Genomic DNA, 16,346 nt, shown 5'->3' on the forward strand with positions numbered 1-16,346 from the left:
AAAAGAATCTGGTCAGGCATTTATACATACATCCCACCTCCTGCAGCCGCAATGTATAGATTCTACCCTATTCTCTTCGGTCTATGTCTTTCCCACGGATGCACACTGTCCAGACTGGATCTCGCTGATATTTGGTGTTGCTCATTGTCCTTGCTTATTAAAGCGAGCCTTGACATCTGGAGGCAGAATGGCACAGAATACCAGTGGCTCTGGACTGACAGCAGGTGAAGGTGTCTTATTCGTTGTCTTATTCATGGATTTTCCAAAGGCAGACGCAAGAAGGACTGCAGAGGCTTTTGGCCTGGTACAGCGGGGCTTTTCTCGTGTGACTTTAATAAGAAAGGCATTACGTTGCGAGTAGTTTTGCTCATGTAGTCCTCAGATGCAACGATTGTCCAGAACATGTGACAAGGCTACAGAAGAGCGACCCCAACAAGGTTGCAGTGATAAGGTCAACTAAATAACGATCAGATACAGGCAGCAGTTAGTCACAATCTCAATGCTTGCTGGAAGCAGTCAGAAGATGAGCCCAGGAAGGGCAAATTCTTTTCCAAGAGTATTTTGAGCAACTGTGAAAATGAAAAGCTCACCAGATTACTTCTGCAAATGGCTTAAACAAACTTTATATCAGGTTTTCTGTTCTACTTTAGGCAGTGCCGTCAAGGATATGAAATTCCTTCATTTGCCTCAGCTGAAAAATAACAACCAGCATCCAATGTTCCTTATTAGGCCAATTTTATTAGCAAAATGATATTTAAATATCCATTGAGAACAAGATATTTTTAAAATTCTGAAGCTTCGAGGAGCAATGCCATGGAAAATATTGCTCCCAAATTGAATGCGCTTGCTTTGATTAGCAGGAAAAGAAATTATAGGTGATTTGGCTGAAACCACCTGGAGGGCTGCATGTTTCACTTGTCAAGCTCTAAGGCACAAATGGGGGAAGCTTACCCTGCCTGAACCTTTTCCTCCCAAACTCCAGCAACTTCTTGCACTGCACCAGCCTAGCAGAACATAACCCCAGACTATATTATAGTTACATTTCAGTCCCAGGCAGTTTGCACTTCATTCACAAGGAAAAGACTCCAAACATTCTTGGCTCAATCCTTAACTGGCGAAGCGGATCCATGAAGGCATAAACCACACTTCGTGGTCCAAGGCTGAGCTTTTTATTTCGCATACGTTTGCCTTGTATAGAATTCCTGGAAGTGCTTCTGTGAGGGGAGACCTAGCCGAGGGTTTGCAGTCACCACGCAGCTTGCCATCTTCCTTGCGAATCCTCTCCCAAACTGAGCCGGATTGTCTGCTAAAACTCCCTGCGTGACTCAGGGCCATCACATCACTGGGTTCCCTGCCAGGATCTGAGCTAATTTGCCAGCCCAGAGCAGGTAAAGTGATGACATTTTGAACTAGCTTCACACAGTAACTTGTAATATATGGAACTGATTCCGATGGCTCTAGGAAAAGGCTATGGGGGTGCTAAACTCTTCTGCTGTTTATGAGGCCACAGAAAATACAGACTATGAAAATATAAACCATGATGTTCACCCCCCTCTTTTTAAAAAGCGATCTAGCTCCTGTACCCACTGGCCTGGTCTGCACTTAATAATTCAGAGTATGGGTTCAATATGGGTTGTTGGTAAATCATGGGCAGTCATCATGTGTGAACCCTGTAGTGATTTAACTAAGGGTTGTTGAACAGAAACAACCCAGAGTTCAAAACCTGACAACAAACCATTGGATTTTTCCTAGGTTGTTCTGAGTAACAATCCATAGCTAAACCATAGTCCAGGGGGTTTGCATGTAACGGCAAGCCATGCTTAAGCTGTCCTTTGGGCTGCTGCTGCACGCGAACCAAGCCAATAAATCTCATGGTTAAGCAATATTCTGCAGCCTAGATAAAACAGAATATTCCTTAATGCGATTAAGAGAGGGCAGCGGCATGGGCTTGGTCTCCCAGGAGCCTGGAGTCTATGTAATGACAAGAGGAATCGATATCAGTTCAAGAAAGGAAGGGCGGAAGGAAGAGTGTGTGTGTGTGTGTGTGTGTGTGTGTGAGAGAGAGAGAGAGAGTGAGAGAGAGACAGACAGACAGACAGACAGACTGCACAAGAGAGCAAGAAAGCAGGACAGGACTGAACGGGGTAGCCGTTGGTCCAAAGTGCATTGGAACTATTAAGTTAACTTAACATAGTACTGCTATTGGGGAAATGATTTTGCCTCACTATTTTGTTTATGCTTCTGCTTCCCTGACCGAGAGAGGAGACGGTGACAAAGAGCCAACGCTAAAAAAGACAGGTGGGTGCAGCCAGTGTTGTTCGGTAGATACAATCACAGGACGTGGAGTTGGACTTCGAAACTGGAGCGTGAGCAGCTGCTGACAGATTTACTGCTCTTTCTCATAGCCTGTTTTTGGCCGCCGGGGTTGCTTCCCCGCTTTCTCACACACACACACACACAGCCCACACACAAGCAGGTCCACCTTTGTGCAGCCCGTTGACACAAAAGGCGGCATGCACGGTGCCCCAGAGGAACCCCCGCCGTCGTCCACCACACGTTGTCCAGCCGCGCCGAGTGTGGCGAAGTCCAGCGCTGCACCCGTGTGGCTTCCCGCACATGTGGGAATCGGCCCGCTCTCTGTCGCATGGGTCACAGGATGGGTTCCGTGCCGTTCCAGTTGACCACAGCCCCCGTCCACCTACGAGCAAAACAGGCCGTTTACTCGGATGGCTTCCCATCATTTCATGCACTCCGGCTTCTTCCCAGGTTCGGCCGCAAGCGCTGCTTAACCTGGCCAGAGGCACGGTCAGCTGCAAACCACGTCCAGTCGGAAGGCGGTTCTGCGCTGCTGTTGGGTCTAAGAACGTGGAAAGAGGCACGACCACAAGAGCAGCCGAAAGGACGGCAGGAAGGAGAGGGATGCACCGTTGCAATGTGGAACCCCTGAGGCCTGCCTGGACTCAGCTCCTGGAGGACGACGAGGCCCAGTGCTCCGTGTGCAGTGCAAGGGGCCCGGGACAGCTCTCTGGCTGTCCTTCTGAGGTCGGAGCCCTGTAGGGTTTTCCTACTGGGCTCGCCCAGGGACTACAGAATCCCACTCTTGGGCTCTGTGCTTCAGTGTGTGTGTGTGTGTGTGTGGGGGGGGTAATCCTATTGGGAAGGTGGCCATCGCCTGCTTTCTAGGCTCAGCCCCATGAGGACTACAATGCCAAGGGGAACTTGCTGGCAACCCGTCCCTCAGGCAGCTTTCACAGAGGGAGCCAAGCCTCGCGCCAGCCGGCACAGACTGTTCCCTGAAGCAGCCTTTGTCATCCGTGTCGATTTATGGCTTCGGCTTCAAAGGAGCGCAAGACGGAGCCAAATGGCCTTACTCCACTGAGAGACACTCGGGAGCAACGGGGAGGGGAGGGGAGGGGTGGGGGAATGGGGAGGGAGGCCTCCCTTGAAGGAACTCTTAGAACAGTACAACTCACCCCGGAACGGACTCCAGAGTCCTCTTGGGGAACTGCTATAATTGATTTAACCTCTGCAGTGTGTCCTTCTTTGTAACACACGATGCAAAAGACAGACAGAACACTGACTCTCTCTCCTGAGCCAGTCGGTCCTTTTCCTTCCCATTCCCGGAGAAGGACAGGTTAGCACAGAAAGAAGTAGAACTGGCTTTCTGATGGACGTGTGCAAAGAGGACACTGGCCCAAACCCACACAACTCAAAGGCACTCCATCCCCGAAATATAGGCTCTGGGGCGAGTGTTGACACCACTGCTGTAATTTTATGGACCTTGGCAGTACTCGAAGCTCGTTTATGCCTGTTTGTCATGTTCATGGCCCTGCCGAGAACACCTGAGCTGCGTGCAGCTGACTGATTAAAAATCCCCCCTTCCACCCCTGGGCTGTTGATTGGCCCCTGTCATAATGATGCTCGAAAGTCTGAACATTCCCCTCCAGGCCGTATGAACTGTGAGGAGGTCTGCTTGCAAATGTGGTATCTGAGGGCTGAGGGTAAATGTCTCTTTGGTCCTCAAGTCTCTGAATCTGGAAGCGGTTTGATGAGCAGACAGCAGGGGGTGATGATAGCGCTGCCCTGGGAAAGGCTGCAGAGTCTTCCGTGCCAAGTGGCTGCCCAAAGCTCAGGAGCAGGTCCGGCCAGTAGTTTGGCTGGCCTCCTCCCAGCCATGCGGCATCCCCACTTCCAAACAAAGAGCAGCAGCTCAGAGAGAAGCCCTGCGGTGCAGGGGTCACAGCATCATTCCCCAACCTGGTAGCCTCCAGGTGTTCCCATTCCCGTTACACCCAGGATCTGGAGGCGACCAAGTTGGTGAAGGCTTTGTTAGGAGGGTGGCCCAGTCCCAGATCCCTGAACTGTGGGCTGTCCACTGCCCTGTTGGATGTTGAATTCAGACAACCTGTTTGCCTGTGTTTCAGAGACAGCCCGCACCCCACCCATTCTCAACCCCTGTGTTGTCTGAACCCAGTCCGTATCTTTGAGCCTAGCCCTCCTTGCAGGGTTGCTTTGAAGATACAGTATGGGTGGAGGGGTTGAGAACCCTGAGCTCCTTGCGAGGAAAGTGGCGATCAACATAATTAATTAACAAAAAATCACCCCCCCACGTTTGCCAGACAGGCAACTGCGAGGCGTTGCAGGGAGAAACCAACGGGCCCGCAGGATCGGGGACTCTTGCTGGGAAAGAACATACAGGAAACATGTATCGTCTGGCTGCGGCAGACAGCCGTAGATGATCTCTGATCACCAACTGTATTTCTTCTCGGTGCCCACTAGCATATCTGTGCGCCCAGGGCCGATCGCTACCGGATATCCTGGTGGAATGTTCCATTGGAAACGAGCCCTTGCATTCCACAGGCTTTCAGCCAAGCAAGGTAATTGCCAGCAAGGGCAGGAGGGCCTCGGGAGTTAAGAAAATCTCGGCTGCCTCTGAGATCAAGAAAAGATCAAAGAGGAGCTGCCTCCACGCCACCACAACCACTGTTAGGCAAAGCCAGGAAGGTATTTCCTTTGCCAGAGACACAGACAATAGAGGATCGGGGCTGTAATATGAGTCTCGCTGGCTTCCTTGGGGCGATGGAATAGATTGGGCCGTGTGGCATTTGCAACTCAAGGGAGTTGCATTCCTTTCATCTCGTGGATCGGGAAGAAGCTGCTTACACAGATGTTCGGAGACACAAGCTGCAGTGGGCAGACGAGCAGCTGCTGTTTGTGGGTTTCTTGGGAGTCTGAGGCTGGAAATGGCATGAGAAAGGGAGGAGGGTAGAGCAGGCTTTCTGGACTGCGTGAAACTGGGGTAAAAGGAGGACAAGGGGAAATGCTTCTAAAAGTCTGTGGACAGGGAAGCATCAGGAGCTGGGAACACCCATGGGCGAATATGCCCCCCGCCCATGACTCCAGGTGACTCTGCTGCTTGCCAACGCGACGGTGATGGGGCAACAGCTAGCGGCGGGATAGGTGACAAACATCGGCTGCTTGCACTTTTCTCTAAATTGTGCAGCGCAAACAAAAATGCACAGCTCAGGGAAGGCGGCATGCAAAAATGCAAATTAGGAAGGCTGTGTAGACGAAGAAATGCAGATTGTGGGAAACTGTCTGCACGAGGCATATGTGAGCAAAACTGCATCCAGAAATAAAGGCAAATGTTTGCACAGTTAAACATGTTCGAAAATTGATTAACAACTAGAAGACCTGTTTGAAAACTACCAGGCCCCAGTAGACTAGCTGAATACCCTGCAGTAGAGGAGTTTTTATCTGGTGCTGAAAAGATAATAAAGTTGCCAGGCGAGCCTCAGTGGGTAGCTCATTCCACAGCTGGAGGTCTACCCCACTGAAAAGACCCTTCTCCCAGTTGCCACCATCTCAAGGAACTGAGTTCTAACCCTCCCACCATCCATTTCTCCTGCTACGAAGTGGTAAAGCTACAAAAAATGCACAGATGCAGCTAGGAGAAGAACAAACGTTCCAGGCTATCTGTATGATCCAATTGTTTGTAACAGGACTGAAACAGCATCCTTTCTAACCTCTCTTACCTGGTTGAAGGAGATAGATACATTTCATTTACAGAGACACACAAATTTCATTTACCCTCCAGAGACTGACAAAACTGCCCGGCTTGCACCCCAGGGTGCAAACATTCTCAAGCCTGCCGTTCCATCAGTAAAATTTGTCATTTGAAAAATGCACACTTTACACGCTTGAGCAAATCCGGGGGAAGCACCTTTTTGGAAGAGCCATATTCTTATTCAACCATGCACACATTTTTTTCGGGGGGGGGGGCTGGTTACATTCAAGGGTGAGAAAAAAGCAACATGTGCATTTTTGTATTTTTTTAATATAAGGTTTTCTTTGTTTTGGAGAAATTCGCATTAAAGTGATTAATCAAAAGAGGCAAAGCCTGCACTGGTGTGGGGAAAAGGGGACTTCTTTTGCCTGGGACTCTGGCTACCTGCTGCCAGCTAGAGTAAGCGATATTGAATTAGGGAGATACAAGGTTACAGCTGGGGGGCTTTGGTGTGTCCTGGTCCCTGGATTCTAGCACCAAGCTTGCTCTGATCTGAGTTGAGCCAGGAAGGCCTGCTTTGACTACAGGCTGAGATTTGTTTTTTTTTTTATAAAAAATTTACACAAATTTCTCAGTGGGAATTTATGCAGAGGCCAAAGTGTATGAAAATTATGCACACTACAACTGGAATTTATGGGAATTTTCCTGGCTTTAACTAAGATAAACTTGGCTAAATATAACCCCAAGGTGCAAGAAACTGGGGTGGAGAAGAAGTTTTTATGGATTTTTATTCAGATTTCTTCCCTCACACATCTAGGGAATATTTTGGTAGAACACTTACTGGGTGAAGTTTTGCTTGCACCATTACCCAACAGCGATACGGCTACGCATGGCAGGAAAACTTTCTGAAGGTAAAGTTTTCTCTGCTGGATTCAGATCCATACTCTAGGAAAAATTGCCTGGTTTAATGCCTGGTTTGTCCTGAAAGTCATGCAAGAAAAAGTGTTGCTTACGAGGAAGGGAATGGAGGAAGAATTGTGTTATCTTTGAACCAAGACTGTAATTCCTGCATATTTGGAGACCCTAAAAGGAAAACCAAACTGCTTGCCAGATAAATATTCATCTCCCCATCCAGCAAACACACCTACTTTCTTGCTATATCTAAGGTGAAGCAGGTTTTCCAGGCTTTTGAAGCAACAGAAAAAAACCCAATGAAACTTATTTGACAAGAGAGCATAACAAGACACATTCATAAAAAAAAAGATTATAAAGGCAACAAGCCTCTCAAAAGTTGTCTTCTGGAGATGGAAGGAAGATGGCCTAACAGGAAAGAACAATCAAGTTGGATTTTTGGTGACAAAACCGATCGTCTCGTTCAAACAAAGGCGTTAATGGTGTTTGAAAGAATCTTGCACAAAATGTAATGTCTCTTGCTAAGCGGCATGCAATTTAGCTGGCTTTGTTGAAGACAAGAAGACGGGAAGTGAATACTGCTGTTTGCAATTTCGGTCTGCATCCGGCAAAGCTTTCGAATTAGATTTGATAACGAAATAACAGCAAATTCAAGCAGCGGCTCTCAAGCTTTTCGGCAGGATTGAGTTTGAGGGGGTGGCCCAGAAGGACAAGCATATGAGAGAGAGGCAGGATGTGTTTGCGAAAGGAAACAGATTAGAAAGGGCCACATCCAACCCAGCGCGAACGAACAGGGAAGCCGCAGGAGAGACTCGACTCTGGCAGAGGGTTGCAGGCAGGGACAGAAGCTCCAGTGACTGATCTTTGCAAACTCCATTTGCAGCCTGGAGTGACAACTGTGTCAGATGTGTGATTTCATTGGCTCATTTCTATGTTTTATCAAGTATATTGTTTTATTATACTACTGCAATCGTAACCCGCCCAGGGAGCCATTTTTGGAGACGGGGCAGGATAAAAATCTAATAAATAACAAGAATACCAATTATAATCAACGGATTTAGTTTAATGTAGCTTCACATAAAATCCCATGGGGTAGAAAAGGGGATAGAGAGAAAATTTTCTATCTGTCATAAAAATCTAAAACTCAGAGCTCAGCCAGTGATGGAATGATAGAATCGGGACTTCTTCAAAAAGCAACGCACTGTGAATTTATGGAACGCACTGCCCCGGGATGTGGCTTTGATGCCAATTAAAATTAGCCAGTTCATTGGGAGGAAACCTATTCTGTTTTGGAGGCTTTTCTCTCTGAGGTTCCCACTCCCTGCACAATTCACAGCCTCTCTGGGCTTTTGTAACCCCGCGCTGTTGTGCAGGTGAGACAGGCCAAGAGCTGCTCATACATGCATGGATCCAGCATGCTCAGAGGATCTGGCATGTTCATACATGCACGGATCCTGCTCATACCACTGGGTACCGGCCTCCACGGCACACGATGAATGGACTGCACTTACTTGGTCCGGATGCAGTGCTCAAGTGGAGGGGTGAGGTCGCTCTCTTTGTCTTCGGGGACAGCCTGGGATGAATCTGCAAGAAAGCCAGGCATGAGAACGATTGCTTGGCGACAGAGACACATGCATTGGTTACTTCCCGACTGGACTTCTGTAATGTGCTCTATGTGGGGCTGCCCTTGAAGACGGTCCGGATACTTCAGATGGTGCAAAGCAGAGCAGCCAGGTTGCTGATGGGGACTGGGCGTTACTCTCACATAACTCCAGTCCTCTACCAGTTTCACTGGCTTCCCATCGAAGTCTGGGCTCAATTCAAGGTGTTGGTAATCACCTATAAAGCCCTTAAACTTTAAAAGGCTTAAAGGCTTGGGACCTGGTTATCTAAAGGAACACTTGCGTCCATATATGCCCTCCCGCCCCTCGAGATCGGCGGCAGAGGCCCTTCTCCGGGAGCCCTCTGTGAAGGAAATTAGGAGGGTAGGTACTCGGAGGACAGCTTTCTCTGTGGTGGCGGCCCACCTATGGAATGCGCTCCCCAGAGAGGTCCGCCTGGCGCCGTCGTTATTTGTTTTTCGACGCCAGGCCAAGACCTTTTTATTTAAACTATATTTTAATAATAATTATTATTTATTGGTTTTAACATCTTTTGGCCAGGATGAATCCAGACTTTATATGTTCTTGTCTGTATGACTGTTTATTTATGATGTTGGAAGCCGTCCCGAGGCTTATGTGAATGGGACGGCATACAAAAATTCCAGATAAATACATAAATGTGGGATCAGGCCTTGAGGCATGTTTCAGAGGAGAAGCACTCTATAAATGCTGTCCGGGTCATCGACACAGATCATGCACCCGCCACATTTGCCAGAACTTCAGTGAAATGTCAACAAGGGTGGCTTTTTAATTTTTTTCCAAAAATTATAGATTAAAAAAACAAAGAAAAAATAACTTGAAAAAGAAAGAAAAAGGTACTAAGGACCTTACACAAAAATTACATATAACACTGAGTGTGGGAAATTACACCAAAAAAAAGTCAATATTACCAGGGGGCTTCAAAAAGTTTCTGCACTTTTATATTTTATAAATATATTTAATATATATTTTTTTGCTGATGATATTGGGAAAATGTATCTCAAAGGAAGGTGACTGTGTAGAAAATTGATGTACTTTGCTTTTGAAATTCTTAATAAATAGAGTTTAAAAAGTGTGGAAACTTTTCAAAGAACCCTCATATTATTACTTCCGTCAATAATGCCAATTTTAACGTAATAATACTTGGCTATTACACTCAACAAAGCTTTACCACATAAATACTTCACCTTAGAACATATCCACCAACTCACCAGCAATTAATATTTGCTTTTTGCTCCCCCCGCAGACTAAATGATTTTATAATTTAAAACATTAAATTCATAAAGCAGTTATAACACAGGTGGGTTTTTAAGGACAGCCTATTTCTTAGGGACACAGGCTGGAAGGATATGCAGCTCAGGAGTCATCTGTGCATCCCTGCTGTTTTCCTCCATGTTATTCCTCACTCCCTCCCTCTGTCCTACCTACACACACACACACACACACACACACACACACACTTCTGCAAAAGCACTTTGGCTCCCGAGGCACTGTCCCTGCTCCAGAAAGTAGCCAAAGGATTACTTTCTGGAGATTCTTTTTCCCTGACTTGTTCTTCATCCTGAACACACCTGGCAGGTGGGTGCACCATGACCTGCTCCACACTGGGAATGGCTGCACCTGTGGTGAATTTAGTCGGTCCGGCAGGGCAAAAATTTCGCTTCCATTTGTTCCTGCTAAAAAGTTCCCCGTTTTCACATTTCTTTTCATATTTGGGAGTGAAAGGACTTGGCATTCACAATATTCATATGTGGGGGGAAATAAGAGAATCGACAGATTCACTCGTCTCCGATGCTTACTCAGAAGCAAGCCCCACTGAGTCTAATGGATCTTACTCCCAGGAAAGAGTGCAATTCCAGCTCCGCTTCTAGTGATGTGGAATATAGGAAAGGCTACACTAGGCCAGATCCAATCCACAGCGGGAATCTGTCAGATTCGCTGGAACTGGTGCCTGGACTCCAGCCCACCTCCTCACACCCTGACCCTGAGAGCTCCCGCTGCATTCATGGGATGCAGGGATCAAGCCCCTTGCTGGTTTTGCTCCAAATGGCACAGAAGAAGCTTGTTGGCTGCACAACCTTCGTTTCTCGGACTTCCTCTCCGCCTGGGCACTTTCCAAGGCCGGGCCAAACACAAGAGGAAGCCTGTGGGTGCTGGAGGGATGGATTCTGCTGAGAGTCGCCCCGAGGGCGTCTCCACCGCCCTGTTCTGACTGTGGTGAGAAATCAGGACGGAGCAGAAAGGCACGGAAGGGAATGCCGGGCCCTGCACCCAGCTCCACTCCCGCAGAATTCTCTCCTGCCTGAGCGGCAGTCCTTCGGAGCAGAACACCCACCCCTCTCCCCTGCGCCATGTCAGGATCGCTGTTCTCAGCGTTGCGGTGCAGGCGGCTGAAGGGCCAGCATGGACAGACGTGTAGAAGTTCCCAAGGTTCGAGCTGCTGTGCAGCAGGAGGGGAAAGAATGGGCTGGGGCGATGGAGCTTCCAAACACTCCGACTACGGGCTGGGGATGAGGAAAAGAGGGAGAGGAAAGGCCACCGATTATTAGGAATATCATTAACGTTACTCTGCATCTATGCGCTTTCTCTTGTTTTACAAGGAGCCCACTCAAGGCAGCTGACAAGGTTCTCCTGCTTTCCATTTTATCCTCAGAACATCATCCCTGTGAGGTAGGTTAGGCTGAGGGTCAGTGAGCGTCATGGCTGAGCGGGGACTCGAACCCAGGTCTCCTGAGTCCCAGTCCCACCCTGATCCAATATCATCTACCGGGCATGACCGCAAGGATTGACTCACTGCAAAATTCCCATGCGATGCAGAGAAGATGCGTTGCAGCCGGTCGTGCAAACAACGGAAAATGCCACGGGCACTCACTCGTTTTCCAAAGATCAGAGGCTGCCACCCTCCCATGGAAATGCTGCTGGCTCTACCGCTGCCTTCAGACCCTACGGTGTGGAGGAAGAGGAACCAGCTCTGCTCCTGGGCTTAGTCTTCCACATCGTGGCTGCCCTCACACTCTCTCCTCCCTGCAAACCCCTCTGGCTTGATCAAACTACAGTTTGCTGGTGCACTTGAGCGGAAACCTCGGGCTGAAGTAAGCCTTCCAGGACAGAACTGGAAAACCATCCCTGGCTAGCATTCCCCAGCATTTGTGGGCCTGACCTCGGCTCAGCTCTCGACCTGGGCCAAGGCCACGTACGGGAAAGAAGTCCAGCAAGCACAAGATGGGCGGATTCTGGCCTGCTCTTTGCGTGATCCCTATCACTGATCCTTGTTTGGGGGGCTTGCTCAAACCATAGTTTGCCCATTTGGGTGTAACGGCAAATGATGGTTTGATCGAGCCTGCAGAAGTGAACAAACAGGTGAGCAGACGTGATTCAGGAGGTCAGGAAGAGAATTTCTGAAGGCACCCAAAGTCTTCCCAGGCCCGACGTCCCACAATTCAGCCTCCTGAAATGCTTGGCCTCCATACCGATGGTCAGGCGGATCTCCTCCTGCTGATTGGCTAAGCCGTCGTAGTAATACAGGTCAAACCGCCGCTCTGTTTTCCAGTCCTCGAGTAAATCTTTCCTCAAGCAAAAGAGGACGCTAAAGTGGCTTTCGCTGCAGACCAGCCAGATGGGGAACCTGGGTGTCTTCAAATAACAGCCGACCTGGGCAAAAGGGAGAAAGTGCACATGCAAAAATATGTTTAGCACACTGCTAAATGTTGAGAACCGCTGCAGAAGTTTCTAGTCCTTGCAGGAGAAACAGTCTACTGCAGAAGCTTGAAGTCCTCACAGTAGAAATGTTCTAGCAGAAGTTTCTAGTCTTCACAGAGAACATTCTATAACCATTTCAAATAAAAGCAGAGTCTTGATAAGTGATCACTGGTCACGAGCATCTTCATCCCATATTACCAGGCTGATATTTGAGATCCTGATCCATGCAGAAATGGCCAACTATGTGGGTCTTTCCTCACAGAACCGCAGTTCTCCTCCAGTGGCGACAATAACTGGGTGAGACAGGGCTGGGTACACAGGTGCACAAGTGTTCCTGAAGTCATGTGTGAATGGAGCACTAGACCAGGACAAGGCAGCATGCAGGTATCCAGGTGATTTGGACCTCAACTCCCAGAAGCCTCTGCCAGCAAGGCCAATGGTGATGAGTGCTGGGAACTGAAGTCCAAAGTATCTGGAGATGCACTTTCTGCCCACCCATGTCCTAGTTGATGCTGATCAAGGTGGCAACTATAAGTAAATTAGACACTTAATACCTAACCAGAAGGTCATTCCCTCTTGATCGTGTACCAGAGATCTTTGGTACTGGCCTCACAAATCAATCAGACGACATGGTTCCTTCCCGCCAGCATGACCATAGAAGGAGACTGTGGCCATTCTGGACAGTTTAGGGGGAATACGGAGAAGTATCCATGGGAGAAAGAACACCAAAGGTGCTTTGGGGCCAGGAGATCAACCCCTGTGGGGAAAGGACCTGGATCGGTGGCTCGTCTTCCAAGAAAAGGGGGATCAGGAAGAGTTTCCCCAAGGGCATGCACTGCTTGGCATGGGAAGAGATTCCACCGGAGGCTGGTGGATTCTCCTTGGTCAGCAGTTCTTCAGCAGAGTCTGGATGGCCACCTGGCCGCAATGCTATTCCGGGGGGCTTCCCACACCAGGTGGGCTGGCCTGCAGCTCCTCTCGTAGGCAGCCCACGTGCCGCCAGGCCGCAAAACCTGCCCTTGATGATACTGTGGCAGCAGGTCGGACATGATTATCTTTGGGGCCCTTCCAACTTTACCATTCAATAGCCACTCGCCTCGTCTCTGCTGTCCAGCCCAGCCCCCTTCCAGGGATAACACATTGCAGGGCAGGAGGTCTCCATAAAGCGGCAAAGCCTGCCCCGCTCCGGCGATGCCCAGGAGACCCGATGAACGAAGAGGCACCCGCTGTGCTGCAGGTATTCGATTGGTGAAATGCCACCTGCCCACATTTCTCTCGCTGGACCAAAGAACCCTTTTCTCCAGCACTTGGCCCAACAGCCGTTCTCTGCTTTGTTCCCTCATTAATTACTGCCATAGGAAGTGGGGATGGCTGCCAATCTGGGTGGCTTTAAAAAGGGATTGGACAGATTCATGAGGGAGGAGGTGACCAGTGGCTACTAGCCTTGCTGGCTGTGGGCTTCCTTGTTCACCAGAGGCGGCCTACCTGCAAACACCCGTTGCTGAGGAGCTTGGGCGGGAGGAGGCCTTGCACCCATCCTGCTGGAGGGATCCTGGGGGCAGCTGGCTTGCCACTGTGTGTACAGAGTGCTGCACTGGATGGACCTTTGATCTAATCCGGCATGGCTTTCATTATGTCCCTACGTTCTTCATTCCTATTTTAAACCCTATTGTTCCATACAATGGTTTTGTTTGTGTGTTTACTTTTTAAATACATAGAAGAATGAATTCTTGAACTGCGAACACAGGCCCAGAGTTATAAATATGGCATCAGAGAGAGAGTAAAAGGTAGTTTCGGTTGGGGGAAGATAATATTGGGGGGTGGGGGGAGGTTTCCGTTCTAAAAACATGCATATGGTGGCATTTCGAAAACCAAACAAGCCCTTCATCTTCCTTTCCCCTTGATCCAGAAGAAACAAATTCCTAAGAATGCCTTTTGATGTGGAATTAGAGGCATACTAAAATATCTCATAGGCCGCCCAGTTAAGGGAGTACTTTTCACAGTTCTGGCTTCCAGGATACACTGATAACCATCATGGCATGGCTGCATTCTGGGAAAATGGTCCAGGTTACACTTTTAGGTGTGGGACAGGACGTGGGGCCTCGGCCAACAGAAGGGGTGGCCAACTTGTGGCCTCAGGAAGTCTTGCCCTACAACTCCCATCAGGCCGAACCAGCTGAGCAAACAGTGGGATCATGGAAGTTGTAGGCCCAAACATGGGGCGGGGCACACGTTACCTAGCCCTGATTTACAGCAATACAGAGAGGTTTTAACTGCAGATCCGACCCTTGAATGCAGCAGGCAAGTTTTTGAGGGGAACGTCTAACACGACTGACCTGCAGGTGCAAGGCCAAGACACACCTGTTTGCACGATCAGGCATCCCAGGAAAATAACTCCGTGACTTGCTTCAACCTCTGATTTGTTTATATAACTTCAAGGGGGTACCACTGGTTCACAGAGAGTGTCACGCCAGTGATGCTTACAGGACTTCAAAAGAAGTCGGTGAGAGAGTATTACCTGCTCTCTTTGCATTAGCCTTGGGCTCAGACACTCTCCATTCCCATCTCTCCCCCTCAAACTCTAGTTAATTAAACAAGCCAGGAATAAACCATGATTTCAGATCCTGGTTTGTTCACTAAGGATACACTCCTGTGCATGTTTAGACTGAAAAAGGCCTACAGCTCCTGGGATGCCCCTGCCAGCCATGTACAGGATCTAAAGTAGCATGGTCTGGTGGCTAGAGTCTTGGGTTGGGACTTGGAAGATCTGGGTTTTGGTTCCTGCTCATCATAAAACTCACTGGATGACACTGGGCCAGTCGTGGACTCTCAGTCTACCAGCAGGGGTAAAATAGAGAAAAGAGAGTATATAAGCTACCTTGGCTTCCTTAAAAGAGGAAAAACCATAAGACATTAAAATAACAAATAATATAAATAAGCATGCCTAGGGCAGCACCTTCAGTTGAGTTAAAACAAACCTCAGTTCATTGAGCTTTGCTGTCACAAAGAACTGTGGTTTGTTTAAAATCAGAAGCCAAAGCTTGTGACTGTGAAAGAAGAGCAAACGGGAAGATTGCATGCAATCAAGAATTTCACTCAGATTAATCCAGGTTGTGGAAAACCAGGGTATTTTCAGAGTCAGTAACTGTGTGGGGTTAGGCAAGGCTATGCAGGGTAGAAGGTACAAGCTCAAATAAAGTCTCAAACAAAAAACACATAGAGAGTTGTTTCATACTAATGATTTGCTAATTTGCTCCCAAGCATCCTATACACTTGCCCATTTACAGGGCATAATAACATAAAAGCCATTTTAAAAGCAAAGGTGCCTCTTGGCCTCTCACTAGCTTTAATGGCTCTGCAGCAGGCCACTGCGGAGAAAAGCAGGTCTCTGCCGTCTCTCAGGTTTTGGGCTGTCCCTTTTGGGCTCTCCTAAGTTTGGCTGGCAATTTTCATGTTTGCAACTCGCCATCCCTTCGAAAGGGCCACCTGCAAAGCGAAACTAATCTGCACCTTCCTGAGGGGGCAGGCAACCTTCACAGTTGATTAGCTTTGTTTTACCCTCCCACAATGCTAAATTTAATTCCCCTGCAGCGAGCCGGCGGTGGCGGCTCACAACATCCAAATCCATTTTGCACCTAGCCCAGAGAGGAGAGAGACAGAAGTCTTTCTGCAGCCACTTGCGACGTGATTAGAATGGAACGCCAGCCTCTTATCTGGTCTCTGAATTCACAACCTTACAAAGTGTGTGTGTGTGGGGGGAGACTGAAATAATTCTGGCAATGAATTTATTTTGCAACTTTAAAAAGGAAGGGAGGGCAGAAAATGTGGCCCCTTGAAGGACTGGCTGAGCAGATTGAGCTGGACAGCTCAGGGGACTGTGGAAATGAATACCAATCAGGATTCATCTTTATAGAATACTGACCTGCAGACTTAAACCTTTCCGTAATGGTTGTCTCAGAAATCCTGACAGAAGCCGCTGACCAAGCGTGGCTACTTATGCAGATGGGTTGATTATTAGATAATAACAACTAAGCATCACAACTGATGCATCAGTGAAGCTGGAAATCCTGAACTGGAATTGCAGGACC

General features: G+C 48.4%; 1 protein-coding gene across 1 annotated transcript in view; it reads right to left on the reverse strand.

Annotated features, from left to right (window-relative positions):
* Positions 1-721: 721 nt before the first annotated feature.
* MINDY4 (MINDY lysine 48 deubiquitinase 4) overlaps positions 722-16,346 on the reverse strand; it is a 112,687-nt gene continuing 97,062 nt past the window's right edge. The window contains exons 18-20 of the mRNA XM_044424988.1: positions 12,030-12,210; positions 8,431-8,503; positions 722-2,698 (exon numbers count right to left, since the gene is read on the reverse strand). Of these exons, the coding sequence (XP_044280923.1) occupies positions 2,650-2,698; positions 8,431-8,503; positions 12,030-12,210 (303 nt within the window). The 3' untranslated portion in view covers positions 722-2,649. The remainder of the gene's footprint in view (positions 2,699-8,430; positions 8,504-12,029; positions 12,211-16,346) is intronic.

Source organism: Varanus komodoensis, unplaced genomic scaffold, assembly GCF_004798865.1.
Source record: "Varanus komodoensis strain SLA01 unplaced genomic scaffold, ASM479886v1 scaffold15, whole genome shotgun sequence".
Lineage (NCBI taxonomy): Eukaryota > Metazoa > Chordata > Lepidosauria > Squamata > Varanidae > Varanus > Varanus komodoensis.